This window comes from Budorcas taxicolor, chromosome 10 (assembly GCF_023091745.1).
Source record: "Budorcas taxicolor isolate Tak-1 chromosome 10, Takin1.1, whole genome shotgun sequence".
NCBI lineage: Eukaryota > Metazoa > Chordata > Mammalia > Artiodactyla > Bovidae > Budorcas > Budorcas taxicolor.
Window position 1 is genome coordinate 54,318,155 of NC_068919.1, and position 17,030 is coordinate 54,335,184.

General features: G+C 35.2%; 1 protein-coding gene across 1 annotated transcript in view; it reads right to left on the reverse strand.

Annotated features, from left to right (window-relative positions):
- UNC13C (unc-13 homolog C) overlaps positions 1-17,030 on the reverse strand; it is a 655,255-nt gene that overhangs the window by 336,704 nt on the left and 301,521 nt on the right. Inside the window, exons 10-12 of the mRNA XM_052646337.1 lie at positions 7,004-7,173; positions 4,204-4,319; positions 1,958-2,121 (exon numbers count right to left, since the gene is read on the reverse strand). Of these exons, the coding sequence (XP_052502297.1) occupies positions 1,958-2,121; positions 4,204-4,319; positions 7,004-7,173 (450 nt within the window). The remainder of the gene's footprint in view (positions 1-1,957; positions 2,122-4,203; positions 4,320-7,003; positions 7,174-17,030) is intronic.

Below are 17,030 nucleotides of genomic sequence, written 5' to 3' on the forward strand. Positions count from 1 at the left end.
AGAAGGGGACGACAGAGGATGAGATGGCTGGATGGCATCACCAACTCGATGGACGTGAGTTTGAGTGAACTCTGGGAGATGGTGATGGACAGGGAGACCTAGCATGCTGTGATTCATGGGGTCGCAAAGAGTCAGACACGACTGAGCGACTGAACTGAACTGAACTGAAGACATAAAAACAACTAAAATGTCCATCAACAGACGAATGGGTAAAGAAGATGTAGTACATATATACAATGGAATACTAAAAAAGAATGAAATAATGCCATTTGCAGCAACATGGATGCCACTAGAGATGATCATCCTAAGTGAAGTCACAAAGAAAAAGCCAAATACCATATGATATCACTTATATTTTGAATCTAAAATATGGCACAAATGAACCTATCTACCAAACAGAAACACACTCTCATAGAAAACAGGCTTGTAATTACCAAAGGAGAGAGGGAGAGGGATGAACTGGGAATTGGGGTTAGTAGAAACAGACTATCACATTTAGAATGGATAAAGAACAAGGTCCTACTGTGTAGCACAGGGAACTATATCCAATCTTCTTGGATAAACCATACTGGAAAAGAATATTTTTTAAATGTTTACATGTGTATTACTGACTGGATGAAAAAAAAAACTTTGCCAGAGAGTAAAAATTAGCATAACATTGTAAATCAACTATACTTCAAATAAAAGAAAAAAAGAATTGAGTTCCCTATCACTGCAGGTGAGCAAATAAAGAAATGATGACAACCAGTAAGGGATGCAGAAAGTTTCCTGATTCAAAGAGGGATTCAATCGGTTGACCCCTAAGTACTTTTCATGCCTAAAAATCTATAAGCTTTTGATAGTTAGCACTAGGACATTCTATAAACTGAAAAAGCATACACTATCAGAAAGTTTTAAAAAATCATTCTCATATGATGTTCTAGAAATATGACTGTTCATTAAATTCTATGAGCAATAAACCTTGAAGATTTAATATGAAAGAACAGTCCTTTTATATATGTATAGCGCATGCTATGTCACTTCAGTCACGTGACTCTTTGCGACACAGTGGACTGACCCCACCCAGGCCGTTTGTCCACAGAATTCTCTAGGCAAGAATACTGGAGCGGTTTCTGTGCCTTCCTCCAGGGGATCTTCCCAACTCAGGAAATGAACCCATGTCTCCTGCAACTCCTGCGTTACAGGATATTTACCGAAGCCCTATATATACATATATATAAATAGTTTACATATTACATATGGTTTATATATGAACAAAATGTACTTATAAATTTAGACTAGGTTTCAAAAGATTAACTCTAGACAAGCAATAATTCAATTTTAAATTGTTACTGAAACTCATTAAAGGGTGTGTGTCTGTATGGATCACTTTTAAAGGACCTTATTTACTATAGTGTTTGGGTTAACAAAATTAGCAGCACTGAAATAAATACAGGGAGGGAGGATATAATCTAAAGTTAGGGTTAAGACACCATAATGACTCTAGAAGTGTTTGCGATGTTAAACAGCTTTGTAACCTTGCACAACACATTTTAATAATCAGGTTCTAGTTTTCTCAAATATCAAATAAGGCTATGGTTCTCAAAACTTTAGAGTACATGAGAACCACTTGTTGGGCATATTAAAAAGTTTCTGATTCAGAAGATATGACGTAGGGTAGAAAATTTACATTTCTAAGTTTCCAGATGCTGCTAATTTAGTCAAGGAACAGCACATGGGATGCTGCTAATTTAGTCAAGGAACAGCACATGGGAATGGAATAAGAATTGAGAAGATGATGGTAGTTACCAAATCCTTAATACTTCATAGCTGCAACAGAGAGGGTAGCCAGCATCTAATAAATTACATCCAAACTCTAATTATCTATTAAATTAAAAATTCATTTGATTTGAAGAAAGAGTTCCCCTTTGGATTTCAACAGAGATTTTTGAACATGCAAAGATTCTGTAGTACTTACGTCATAGCTTGATAAATGGATTCAATCCCATAACGCATGGCAAATTCATCGACTATTTCTTGAGAGGCGTCATCAAAGAAAACCTTCCAGGCTTCATCCCCTTTGACCTCTGGGATTTTCACTCCACCATTAGCTTTCACTTCAGTCAAGTAATGGAACAAATTCTAAAAGTAAGTGTTTTTCAAATGTTCAGTTTTCTCAAACTAGGCCTGACATATTTAACTGTAACTTTCAGTAAATTATACTTATATTGTAATTGCATCTAATGTTTCATCAGAATCTATAAACAATAGCAATATCTCAGATTTTCATTTTACTGAATCTCATTCTAATGCAAATTCTGATTTTGTTTTTGTCTAGGTCTATACAGAATCAATGATTTAAATGTTTCAGATACAGTGTATCATTTTAGAAGGAAGTAAATGGTTTTGTAAGTAAACATTTCTACATGCTAGCACAGATTTTGCATTCATGGGCTCTGAGTAAATTAAAAAGCTCTGGATGAATAATGTGTTTTGACTATGTTAATACAAAATCTAGATATGCAAATAAAACTAAAGCACTTCGGCTGCAAAATGGTACAAGTCCTGACAATGAATTCAGGCTGAAAATAAGTATTTTTACAATTTTGTAATGAAAAAAATTACTACATACAATTCCTTTTTCCTTTAAGAAGTTTAGAAACTGCTTCAGCACTTTCTGAAGTGGATTTCAGTTCTTTTAGGTTCTTGGACCCACAGAAAAGACTGAAAAGCAAAGCATGATGCTATTCCTGTCATTCCAAATCTCTGTCCACATTTTATGGCCAGAGTTGGCTCCCTATCCTGCCAGTTCAAGAGATTTATTGCTGTTGGTCTAAAAACTGAACCACTTTTCTTTTTTTTTTTTAACAATTTTATTTTTAATTAAAGGATGTTTACTTTACAATATTGTGTTGGTTTCTGTCATACATCAAATGAATCAGCCATAGGTATGCAAATGTCTCCACCCTTTTGAGCTTCCCTCTACCGCCCACCCCATCCCACTCCCCTGGCTGTCACAGAGCATTGCATTTGGTGAACCACCTTCCTTGATGGATTATCACTGGCTAGTCTGTACTCAGGAGACTAAGTCTCGGTTCCATCTCTAAATACTGTGCAATGTGTAAATGACTTAAATACTGTTCCTTGTTTCCTTCTTTAGTGAAAAGGAGATGCACATAATTACATATACGTTTTCATAGACATACTTAGGAAAAATAATGCGCAAACAGCAATGATTCTCCCAGCTATCTTTCTGTTTCTTAGGAAGGACTTTCTCCATATCTCTTTGAATAGGGGGAAAGGAATAGTCCTCAGCTTCACCACATATTTTTTGATACATGGGATGTGTCATTTGCATCATGGAAAAGCTCCAGTGACATGTCAAACTAAGCTTTCAGTTGCAAAGCATCCAGTAGAACCCCAGGATTACTTGTCTGTGCATGGACCCTGAGGCATGAAAGGGAACTACTGCATTTGCCTTTTTGATTCAGTCTGAGTGGTCTCTACTTCTTTCTAAGCCAACCAAGCTCCTCTTTTTGGGTAGTATATTCTCTACTATTCATGGGTGCAAACCTACATTCTGATACTTGCTACCCAGATATGTTTGTGGAAAGGGTAGTTAAAATGGAGGAGGGTTCAGTATGTATGAAGTCCTCTGTTATACTCAGAAAAAGACAGACAAATTTACTGCTACTTACATTGGCTCCCCAAAGACATTTCTACAACATCAGATTTTTCATATTTAATAGACAATAGTCCTAATTAAATCTTCAACAAAACCTGAGCACTAACTCCAGAGTTCTCAAAAATTGGCATGATTTGTATCTTCTCTTCCATTATTAAAGTATTGATACTATAGATTTAATGCTTCCAAAATATCATTACCCATTTCTTCAAGGAATGCTTTCTAACAGTCTTCTTCCTCCCTGGAAAGATGGGAATTTGCTCTACTTGTTCATTATCATCTCATTGCCTTGTTTATTAAAACTTGCCTCATATGCTTGCTCTAAACCTCATTCTAAGACAACCAGCCCTTTCTTTAGGGGGCAATATATAGGCTATGTGATACCTTAGCACATCACTTGCTATTGTAAAGAATAAGAACTTCAGGGACAATTTCACAAACCTAATTCAATTCTATTTTTAAAACAAATATTTTGTTGCATTATCTCTAATCAATGCAGTTTTTTCTAGGTCTTATTATTAATATTTCAAGTTACTTACCTCATGTAGACATGTATATTGTATGTGATATGGAGCAACTTTCTCCTCTCCTTTTATTTCCACATTAATTTTCAGTCGAATGGCCCCAGACACAGCTGATTTATCTGTCCGTTTCTCTGATAAAGCAGAAAGTAATTGGTCAGTCACTTTTGACAATATCATTTTTCTTATACATGATCTCAAAAGCTTAAAAACAGGCTTGTATTGCTAAAGTCATTTTTCTAGATCAGGTTTGATTAACAATAATGATTCTGCTAAATACAATTTAAAGTAATGCACCTATATGTCATTGAGATTGTCAAAATGTGATATAGGTATTTCAAATAAAAAAAGCTTAATTAGACGATTCTGATACAAATTTCCATGTACTAGATCAGTTAAGATGATAAAAATTAATTATTTGGGCAATTAAAAGAAAAATAACTAAAAGATAAATTAATCAGGAGAGCACTTTATCAAAAAGTCCCATTCTTTCTGTCCTTGAAAAAAATGAGTCAAAGCTCTAACAAAAACATCCATTAATAGTCTTCTCGGTCAGTGATACATGAAGACCTATAGTCTACAACCTGTGTTTGCTTATGAGTGTTAGATTCTTTCTTTGTTTGAATGGAGTCAATATGTAGTCAATTCAAATAATGTGTGTGTAATGTATGTGTATATATGCATCTAACATGAACTTAGGGGTAGCTTTGAGAGAAAGATAAATATAGCCACAAAATTTCTAGGGTGAATGTAGGTAGGGGACCTATGACTGATACCTGCTTCCCTGATGAAACACATAAAGAAGCAAGCTGATCCATCTGAAAAACCAAAGATGAAAAGGGAGACCACACCAAGTCAGTGGTGAAGACTTCTTTAATTGCCCCTCTTTCTAAGCATTACTATATTTTTAGCCAAATAAGATACAGTTAAATCATGAAGTCTACTTTCTTCTTGTGGAATGTCTGCTGATTTTTCATGGTTAATAGTTAATAGTCACTGTGTTGCTAAGAGCCTTCTCTTAATGCTGGGATTATGAGAGTTTCTCCTACTGGCCAGGAGAGAGTTGATTCTTAACAAATGCTTAACCTGTCTGCTGCAGCCAAGAGAAAGTCATGTCTTCAGACCTCTTTGTCACAGACCTTTCCCCAGGATCACAAGGGAACATTTTAAGTACCATCATCATAATGGATTCAGGGGAAACAGGCTCTGCTTGGACACCCAGAACTTTTGGCTAACTTCTGCTCTGCATGGTGAAATGAATTCTGAGTGTTGAGGAAGGAGTAACACTGTACAAACAATGAAAATATGTCTAATGGGGATTGAACCCATTGTGGATTTTATACAAAGCTAAAACCTGTTTTCCCTCTAAAGGTTAAACATCAGTAATGACGGCACAAAAGTGTGAATTGAGGATGAGCAGGCACAGGCATCCATGGTGGGCTGCATTGTATTTTTCTCTCCATACACTGAAGGACAGTTTCTGCAGGAGAGCTGGGTGGCTGATTTTATTAGAAGCACACTCAAATTCTTTTGCAAACTGACTATACCCTTGTACATTTTGTCAAAAGAATAATTTGAGGAATTTCTCTTCTTAATTATAACTCAATTCAACAACATGCTAATTTATCACAGGAAAACAAAAGTACGTGTATAGTCAATTAAATTGCTCTCTAATTAAAACACAACTTGTGAGAATTGTGCAGAGATAATGGTCTGAAATTTACCCTTTCCTAACATCTCTGTTTTCATGTATAAAATTATTTAATAGTATAAACAAGATACAGGAGGATTATCATTATAAGTGAAGCAAAAACTCTATGCCAATAATGGAGAAGCATTAGTTTTAAGAAAGATTTCTTCAAAATAAAATATTTTTGATAATGAGTTTTTAGCCTAGCTTGAATCATTTGTGTTCAGTTATATATCTCTCCTTCTTAATTCTGTAACCTCATTCCTTTACTTTGCAAAATGCTGTTTTACTTGAAGTATGTAGATTCTAAAAAGTGATAAGCAATCTTTAATCTGCTAAAATAAGTAGGTATCCTAAAATCAAACATTTCATAATCCTGGAAGTGTGTCAACTTTTCTTAGATTCACCACCTTATCTTAAAAATGTAATTAAAACATTTTCAATAATAAGTATATTTTTAGATCATGTCCTTTACAGAAAATGAGGTGATCCATATCTTTTTACTGTTATTTAAGTCAGCACGAAAGATTCTAGGTTATTATTCAATTGTGGGAAAAGTCAAATTAAAACATCTTTATTTAATTCTTGGTACAATAATAAAATTCTATTTTAAAATTATACCAATTAAACATTCTCATATCTTCATCATCAGAACAAGCATATGGGTAACCAGCTTTGCCTTACTAAAGCCTACTCATATCATCTTGGAAAAATATCTAAAATATACTTTTTGTTTATTGCCAAAATTCTTAAGGGACTAAAAGGAAATAAGAAATAAGTCAGACATTATTAAGTTACAGGTTATTTGTTTTCTATACATTTGGCAAAGTTTTTTGAAGCTATAATTTATGAATTAAAAATTCAGAATGGAATAATGTTTTACTCTTAAAAGACACCCATTTGATTCATTGAAAGACTTTTTTTCATCTCAAATTTGTCAGTATCTTTCAATAATATCGAGTTTAAATAATTATCACCTTATTTTCTAATAAAACTTACCTGCCTAAAGGCCAAGTAAATGTTCTAGAAAAACACTGGTTATTTTTTACCGATATGGGAATACAATACCTGTCACAGATATTCTGGAGTTTTATTTAACATGTTTCAAGTAGATATAAAGATAGTCACCTAAATTGTACCAGACATCCATTTCTCCACTCAGGGTCCTCACTTCTACAATTGTTTGTCCCAGAAAATCATCTGACTCCTTTTTGAAATGTTGCTTCACTCTGGATTTGATGTCATCATCTTCATCCCACACTCTGACTTTGATTCGATCTGTGGAGTTATGGCACTCACTGAAAACAGATGTGGACAAGTTAATAACCATTGCTAACTTCTCTAAATGTCATTTGATGTTACCAATTTGTTTTAAATCTTATCTAATCCAGAAAGGCATACCACATTGCATAGTAAATAGGATTTCCCATGGACCATTCCATCAAAGGGATGGTGTAGATATCAGAGATATTGAAAAAAGGCTGCAATTGTTAAGTAATGTTAATAAGAGAAAGTCCTGCCCCATTCCATTCTATTTCTTTTCACTGAAATACAAATACCTGAATTTGTGTCAGAAATCTGGGATGCTTTCTCTATATTTCCTGTTTGCAACAGTTATCTATGGCAACATGTCCATGCTCAGAAAAGTATGCATCATAAAGCTAATTTAATTACAATGGGTGTTGAGAAAGTGGACATTACATAGTCTGCCTAATAAGTTAAAATTCTCAGTTACGCATACAAGATATTGTTAAATCAAGTCATGACATATGGATGTCCAACACGTCTAAAAATTCTCCTTCTATTTTGGCTATAGTTCTCCTTATGTTCCTCATCTTCTCAAAACTTAAGCTTGATAAATCACATTCTTAGATTCCTTTGTAGTTATGGTCCAGATGTTTGACCTGCATTCAAGCAATACCTGAACTCAAATTGAGCAAAGTGAGGCAGTGGTTGTACTGTGTGGGGTTTAATTTTTTGGCAACAAGGATGGTGGTCTCTAGCACTTTGTCATAGAGTCTCTGGTATTTAGTACTGAGGGACAGATAATTGATCAATAGTGGCAAATGTATGTTTTTTGTTTTTTTTTTTTTTGCAAACAAGCCTCATGATATAATTGGACATTGTTTTTGCACAGTTGATTTAGAGGCTGGCCTCTGGCCTCTCCAAAAATCCTTGAGCAATCTGAGTCTATGAAATAATTTTTTTTTTTTCTGCATAAACTAGAGTGGGCTCTGTTGGCTGCAATGAATAATAATGATTAATGTAATAGTTTTTAAAGAAAGAAGAGAGCTACAATAATAGAACTTAAAATGTGGAATTGACCTTGTGGAGGAGATGATGAGGGCAAGCATTGAAGGTTTAATTACCTCAGGCTTCAAAGCCACTGCATTTTGGAGAGCAATCATGAAATAGCCAGTCAAACTGTTGCTTGCTATACTTTGAAATCGTGACCACATACCAACTCAAGCTTTTTTATTAGTGTGAATGGTATGAGTAAAATTCAGAATATTGGAATATGCTCATTAAGTCTTGCTGCTTTCAAAAATGTACTGTGGTAAACAGAGATGCACTCAAACTATAGCTCGACTGTTCGAAAGAGGTCACTCTGCTTGTGTTCAACACAACTGAGAATATCACAATTTGGAACTAAACAGGGTTGAGGACTGCCAGCTGCCTTTGTATACAAAATGTATGTATACAAGCAGAGGTTTCTGAGTGCAGCTTCAAAAATAGATAAAACAGTTACCCCAGGGTGTTTCGAACACCTTTCTTTAGGAAGACTCTAAGTGACAGTGAAAGGGAACTTAATGGCAAAGATCAGATTAATGGTGCTGCACCCTGGCATACAGTGTTACAGGGGAAGAGGCAGCAGCCATTAGGTTAAGAGAAAGGAATTGGTCAGAACAAAGGCGCCAGTGATAATGAGGTAAATTTTCCAGGGGTATGTGATTACTTAAAAATTGTCTTGAAGCCCACCTCCTGGAAGTCTGATAAAACTTCCAGGGCATGGCATTTTTAAGCGTGCCCCAAGGTTGCTACAGGGTTTATTTAAAGTAGTTTCTGGGTCCTTGAACTCACAAGCAGTAGGAAGTGGACTCCAGTAGAACCTCTTCCCAGCTAGGAAGACCATAAACCTGGATTTCCTAGGACGGTCCCAATTTATGGTTTCGTAGATACACAATGCTGTTTAATTCTTTTTAGAGCCCTCTTTCATTTACTTTCATTTTACACAGCTTCTGCGTAGAATGTAGGCATTGGCACATTGGTCAAGGAAGCCCCACCCCCAACCCCAGATGTAGAAACAAGGACTTGGGGAAAATATATAAAAGAAATTCACCAAGAAGTGCTAAGGCCTGCCAGATTGGCTAGCCAAGTAATGACTTCTGTTGCTAGTATCACGAAGTGCTGAGTAACCTGCTAAGCAGGACTCTACATTTGCTATGTACCACTGACAGTCATATGCTTCCCTTGTTTCCTCTTACTGAATGAGACTTTTTTTTTAGGATGAACTGCTTTTATCCTTATTTCTTTTCTCTTTACACTAATACACTGGGGATCTTAGAAGATGATTTATCTTTAATTTATAGACTTAGGAATGGCAAAGAACCAAGCCTGGAAGTGATAAAGAGATTACCCAAAGATCCTAGACTTCATACTAAACCCAGTAACTGTATATAATTTGGGGACCACCTACCTTGGAAGACAGAGGATGGGTTCATTATGTTTAAAGTACATACAGAGATGGAAATACCATGAATAAATATTGAATGCTCAAAGAGGTGGAAGGTGCCAGATACCATAAGTTCATTCAGCCAATAATTTTTCAAGCACTCCTTCCCTTTCCTACTTCTGTGCAATAGCCTAATCTCCCTTGAAACTAGAGATGACCACTTGACATAGTTCTACAATGAGACATAAGCAAAAGTGTTCTGGCTCTGTCTCTTCTATTTTCTTCTATTCCTCTGGAACATGGATGTAGCACATCTTCCACAGAAGATGATAAATGAGGAAAATAGATAAAGCTTTTCACTTTGAAGGGATAATAGAGTTACCATTGTTGTTGTTATTTGGTTGCTCGGTTGTGTGCGATTCTTTGCAACCCCATGGACTGTAGCCTACCAGGATCCTCTGTCCATGAGATATCTCAGGCAATGCTGGAAAGGGTTGCTATTTCCTTCTCCATACTAGCCCTCAAACACCCATACCTGGAATTCTTGTTGAATGAAATCTCTTTTTGACTAAGCTACAATCATGGCTTAATAAGAAGTTTAATGAAATTCTAACTAAATCAGTGGGAAAATAATTTAAAAATCTACCAAATTCATTTTGTTTGATTATATACAAAATGGTTTAAAATATTTAATTTATTAACTCTTACTATTTTTATACTTGCTGTGTTTTATGTTATCCCTTAACTAGTTACCATGTGTTTCACAAACTTAGACTTTTATGAAAATACAAAGGTTTATTATTTAGATGGGAAACTATATGCTCATTTAGGAAAATCTTACAGAAAGATTTTTTACACACAAGAGAAAAATCTATCACACATAACTCCCATTAAATCTTACTCTATTAGATCATTTCCACCTTGATTAATCAGCTGACAAAGATTCCTGTTTTAGTTCACCAGCTTGTGATTTGCCTTTCCTATAAGAGGAGAGTAAGATATTTTGCTGCACAAACTCTTGGTAAATAAAGTAAGCACTGTTAGGACAATTTGCATTGTACTTTTTTCTTAACTAAAAACAATGTGCATCTTAAAGAGTAGTTAATATTCTCAATTTTATGTTTTTTCATTATTAAAGACGGGAATTGCTTTGTTTCCATGGGAGTAAGTTATTTTATTCATTCCCAAGTTAAAGCAAAGCATTTCACTCTTTAGAACTCAGGATTATTATGTGTGTTTATGTTCTGTTTTGCCTTTATTTCTGTTTTCAATTTGCAGGTACCCTAATCTCTGCACAGGCAATCACTATTTGGCCAATTTTCTTTTGGCAGCCATTCAAAAGGCTAATTTCTTTATAATTACTTATACCAAATTTTCAAATGGTCTCACTGCAATTTTTTTTTTTTTAGATTTAGTTTCCTGCATATAGTCCAAATACATATCTCCTATAATTTAAGGCAAAATAAAGACAAAAAGCAAATAAAAAAACAAACAAAAATAAACCCCAAACCCAAGTTATCGAAGTTTAACCTATTCTGAGAAGGGCTGTTTAGCCTAAAGAGATGCTCATGAATTTCATAAAGCCAATAAAGCGTGATTTCAATAGGGCAACAATCTCTTGCTCAGTCATCCTATGATGGGAAGTCATTATGAAAGTAGTATATAAGCAAAGAGTCATTCAAAAATAAGAATTGTATCTATAGTTGAACTAGTTATAATGAAGCAACTAAAATAATCTCACACAGCAACTATACCAAGAAAAAAACCAATAGTAAATGAAGTTGCAATTAAAATCATATTTTTTAAGAGTCTGTAAAATTCTAGCTGTATATTTTAAGTATAGTAAATGAAATTTCTATAACATTTTAAATGTCATTGTGTCAGATTTTGTTAATTGATACATAAAATAGATATTTAATGTATATATAAATCTGAGTTTATATACATATATACACATATATATGCATTGAAACAATCTGTAAGGTTATATTCAAAATATAGGTGATAAGATTAGTGAAATTTTTTTAGTCTATTATCTTTTTCTGTTATAATCAACAAAATTTTGTATTTTTAAAAATCTAACAATTATAAATAATCTTTTTCAACTCAAGCTGGAAGGCAGGGAATTGATTGAAAAAATCATCAGCCAGAAACTTGTAAGAGCCATCCAGAGGCAAAGTAGCAGCAGCCTTTCAAACGGTAATTAAATTCTCTAGTTAAAGCTTAATTCTTTAAACTCTGACCCACGAGATGGAAATATGTGAGACACTTGATGCATACATTTCCTCCCAATGATTTATTATGAATTATGTAACCTTCCAGCATAGGTGTCTTGTTGTTGAATCAAGAGCCCTAACCCTATTATATTTCAATTGTATTAGAGCAGATAGACAAACTCTAAGTTCAAAACCAATGCCAGTGCACGGTGAATTTTCCCACTACATTTATCAAGAGCATTCACTTATGGGAATTTGAACTGACCAAAAAAAAAAAAAAGAAAGAAAAAAAACACCAGTCCTCAATACGTCCCTTTTGTTTAAGTTTTTCTGATGGTTTTCTATGTAGTAATCGGATGTTGTAGATCTGTTCTAGTACTGTGACAGATCAAAGAACCAAAGGACAAAGATGCCCCAATCTTCTACGATGCACCAGTTTTCCTGCCCCACCTTACAGCCCTACAATTGGATCATTAATACCTCAAAGCCCTTCATTCTCTTTTTATATCTAATGTTTCCTTCACAGGTACTCATTGCAGATAAACTTTTTTTAATAGCTGTTTTAAGTATTAATTGACATTAAAGATGATAAAATATTAGTTATGTTAAAGTAATAAAAGTAAGAAATTTGCTTCTTTAGAAAAATTATTTGTGTCAGTTTTGCTATGAAAAGAGAGACAACTTACGGAGAGAAATCAGAACATAGGAAGGTCTATATGATACCACTTATATGTGAAATCTAGAAAACGAACTAGAGAAGAACAAAATAGTGCTTACCAAGGACGTAGAAGATGGGGAAAAAGGAGAGATGATATTTAAAAGTACAAAATAGTAGTCCTAAAGATCTAATGCACAGTAAAATGAATACAAACAATGATATTATATTATACTCATCAAATCTGCCAAGAGACTAGATCTTAATAATACCCATGACAAAAAGGTAATGATAATCATCATATGTGACAGAGAAGCTAGTTAATGCTACAATGGCAACCACATTATAGTATACATGTATCAAATCAACCTGCTGTTCCTTAAATTTATATGCCAAATATAATTTTTTTAAAAAGCAATGGCATAAATAGAAAACAGAAGGATCAAATTACTGTCTCAAAAAATAGGAGAAACATAAATGAGTGTGAGTATAAGATTGTGTGTAATAAGGATAGTTTCTATTCACCAATTCCCTTGGTTCACCAAACATTTTTCCAGCTGAGACACTTTTTTCACTGTCTCTGAGGGCAAGGATGTCTTTTCCCTAGGCCTCTACCTGATGAACATCTACCTGCCTCTCAATGCCTGATAAGATCACCTCTGTACGAAAATTCCCTAAGAAACATTTTTTCCAGTCCCTAGCACCTAGAGCAATTAGATATGAAAAAATTATTTACCAAAAATATAAGAAAATACCATTGGTCAGAGAATCATACTCTTCATATTATTGTTCTTTAACTATTACAAATGTGCATATTCCAATTAGTGGCTACTTGTATAGCTGAAAATTACCCATTCGCTTGAAGTCGGGAGAAAGATTCACTTTGGAAAAATGTTTGACATTTATTGGACATTGGATTCAAGGCATTATCTTTCTAAATCTGACTTTTCTTTAAGTGATGACATGCATTTTGTTTTCTTAAACTAACTTGTCTGAAGATAAACTGCGTGTCAATGATCTGTCGGGCAGAAGATAGTCCAGTTCAGTGACTCAGTCATGTCTAACTTTGTGACTCCATGGACTGCAGCATGCCAGGCTTCCCTGTCCATAACCAACTCCCAGAGCTGAGTTGGTGATGCCATCCAACTATCTCATCCTCTGTCGTCCCCTTCTCCTCCTGCCTTCAATCTTTCCCAACATCAGGGTCTTTCCAAGTGAGTTAGCTCTTCGCATCAGGTGGCCAAAGTATTGGAGTTTCAGCCTCAGCGTCAGTCCTTCCAATGAATATTTAGGACTGATTTCCTTTCTCCAACACCACAGTTCAAAAACATCAATTATTTGGTGCTCAGCTTTCTTTATAGTCCAACTCTCACATCCATACATGACTACTGGAAAAACCAAAGCTTTGACTAGACGGACCTTTGTTGGCAAAGTAATGTCTCTGCTTTTGAATATGCTGTCTAGGTTAGTCATAAATTTTCTCCCAAGGAGCAAGTGTCTTTTAATTTCATGGCTGCAGTCACCATCTGCAGTGATTTTGGAGCCCAAAAAAGTAAAGTCTGACACTGTTTCTACTGTTTCCCCATCTATTTCCCATGAAGTGATGGGACCAGATGCCATGATCTTAGTTTTCTGAATGTTGAGTGTTAAGCCAACTTTTTCTCTCTCCTCTTTCACTTTCATCAAGAGGCCCTTTAATTGTTTGCTTTCTGTCATAAAGGTGGTGTCATCTGCATATCTGAGGTTATTATTATTTCTCCCAGCAATGTTGATTCCAGCTTGTGCTTCATCCAGCCCAGTGTTTCTCATGATATACTCTGCATATAAGTTAAATAAGCAGGGTGGCAATATACAGCCTTGACGTACTCCTTTCCCTATCTGGACAGTCTGTTGTTCCATGTCCAGTTCTGTTGCTTTGTGACCTGCATACAGATTTCTCAAGAGGCAGTTCAGGTGGTTTGGTATTCCCATCTCTTGAAGAATTTTCCACAGTTTGTTGTGATGCACAAAGTCAAAAGCTTTGGCATAGTCAATAAAGCAGAAATAGGTGTTTTTCTGGAATTCTCTTGCTTTTTCAATGATCCAGCGGATGTTGGCAATTTGATCTCTGGTTCCTCTGTCTTTTCTAAATCCAGCTTGAACATCTGGAAGTTCACAGTTCACATATTGTTGAAGCCTGGGTTGGAGAATTTTGAGCATTACTTTACTAGCATGTGAGCTGAGTGCAATTGTGCAGTAGTTTGAGCATTCTTTGGCATTGCCTTTCTTTGGGATTGGAACAAAAACTGACTTTTTCCAGTCCTGTGGCCGCTGCTGAGTTTTCCAAATTTGCTGGCATATTGAGTGCAGCACTTTCACAGCATCGTCTTTCAGGTTTTGAAATAGCTCAACTGGAATTCCATCACCTCCACTAGCTTTGTTCACAGTGATGCTTCTCCTTATTGCCAAATTCAGACTTAAATTGAAGAAAGTAGGGAAAACCTGAAGATCATTCAGGTATGACCTAAATCAATCCCTTACTATTACACAGTGGAAGTGACAAATAGATTCAAGGGATTAGATCTGATAGACAAAGTGTCTGAAGAACTATGGAGAGAGGTTCCTGACATTGTATAGAAGGCAGGGATCAACACCATCCCCAAGAAAAAGAAATGCAAAAAAGCAAAACGGCTGTCTGAGGAGGCCTTACAAATAGCTGTGAAAAGAAGGGAAGCAAAAAGCAAAGGAGAAAAGGAAAGATATACCCATTTGAATGCAGAGTTCCAAAGAATAGCAAGGAGAGATAAGAAAGCTTTCTTTAGTGATCAATGCAAAGAAATTGAGGAAAACAATAGAATGGGAAAGACTAGAGATCTCTTCAAGAAAATTAGAGATACTAAGGGAACATTTCATGCAAAGATGGACACAATAAAGGACAGAAATGGTATGGACCTAACAGAAGCAGAAGATATTAAGAAGAAGCGGCAAGAATAAGAAGTACTATACAAAAAAGATCCCCATGACCCAGATAATGACAATGGTATGATCACTCACCTAGGGCAAAAGATAATGTAACTGTAACGAACCGGAACAGTATATGTTTCCATTGCTTTATTGTCTTATTCTACCTCTGATATCCCAAGGTCTATGCTTTATATGGTAAGTTGTCCTTTTTATCTTACTTTCAAGCCAGTGTTCATAGGCATAATGGAGTAATAACATAACCAACTTGAAAAAAAGATCTGCCTGATTTAAATTCCATTTGAGCCATTTACTAGCAATATGGTTTTAGGCAAGTTACGTGATCCCATTGGGCTTTCAAGGCCAATCTATAAAACTATTATAGAACATCAATAATAATCTTTTAACATGATTAAATATATTAAAAAACACAGAATTATGCTTGGCACTTAGAAGGCTTTAACTATACTAGCTAACTAATACAGCTAATTACATAATTCAAACATATATTTTGCTTTAATAGCAAAGGACCAGTTACTGCAAATTTCTAAAATAGGGAAAATTTTAGTTAGCCTAATCATCAAAACACTGAAAATTAAATACTTGATGTATACTGATATAGTAAAATTTTATTCAACTGCTAAAACAATGTTTTAGATGAAAATTTTTATCAGAGGACTCTCTTCTTTTTCCATTGATCTATATGTCTGTCTTTATGATAGTACCACAGTATTTCAATAACAGTAGCCACCCAGTCATGTCCGACTCTTTGGTGACTCCACGGACTGTAGCCCACCAGGATCCTCTGTCCATGAGATTGCCAAGGCAAGAATACCAGAGTGAGTTGCTATTTCCTTCTCCAGTGGATCTTCCCAAACCAGGGAGTGAACCCATGTCTCCATGTCTTCTGCACTGAAGGTGGATTCTTTACCACTGAGCCACTAGGGAACTGAATTTTTTTTTTTTTCTCCTTAACAAAATTTTAAGTGTAAGGTACAGTATTGTTGGGTATAAGTACACAGTTTATAGCAGATCCTCAAACTTCTCTTGCTTAATTGAAATTCTGTGCCTACTGATTAGTAAACTCCCATTTCTCACTCTCTCTAGCCTCCAAAACCATCATTTTGGTCTATGATTCTGTTACTATTACTATTTCAAATATCTCATAAAAGTAGAATAATGCAGTATTTGTCTTTTTGTAACTAGCATAACATCTTTAAAGTTCATCCTTATTAACACATATTGTCGAATTTCCTTCTTTTGTAAGGATGAATAATATCACATTGTATGTACATATCACATTTTCATTATTCATTCACCTGTTGTGGGACAGTGAGGTTGTTTCCACATCTTGGCTATTGTGAATAACACTGAACGTGGAAGTACTAATAACTCCTTGAGATTCTGATTTCAATTCTTTTGGATATATGCCCAGAAGCCAGATTGCTGGATTATATGCTAGTTTTATTTTCAAATTTTTGAGTAAACTCCATACTGTTTTCCATAGCAGCTGCACCATTTTGCATTCCCACCAACAGTGGAAAGGTTCACACAAGGGGGAAAAGATGGATAGGAACTGAAACCACAGAGGAAAGTCCCATCCAGCAGGAGACTGAAACATGGAAGAGACCCCGGCATTATGCTGATGCTCTGCAAGGCAGAGAGGGAAGG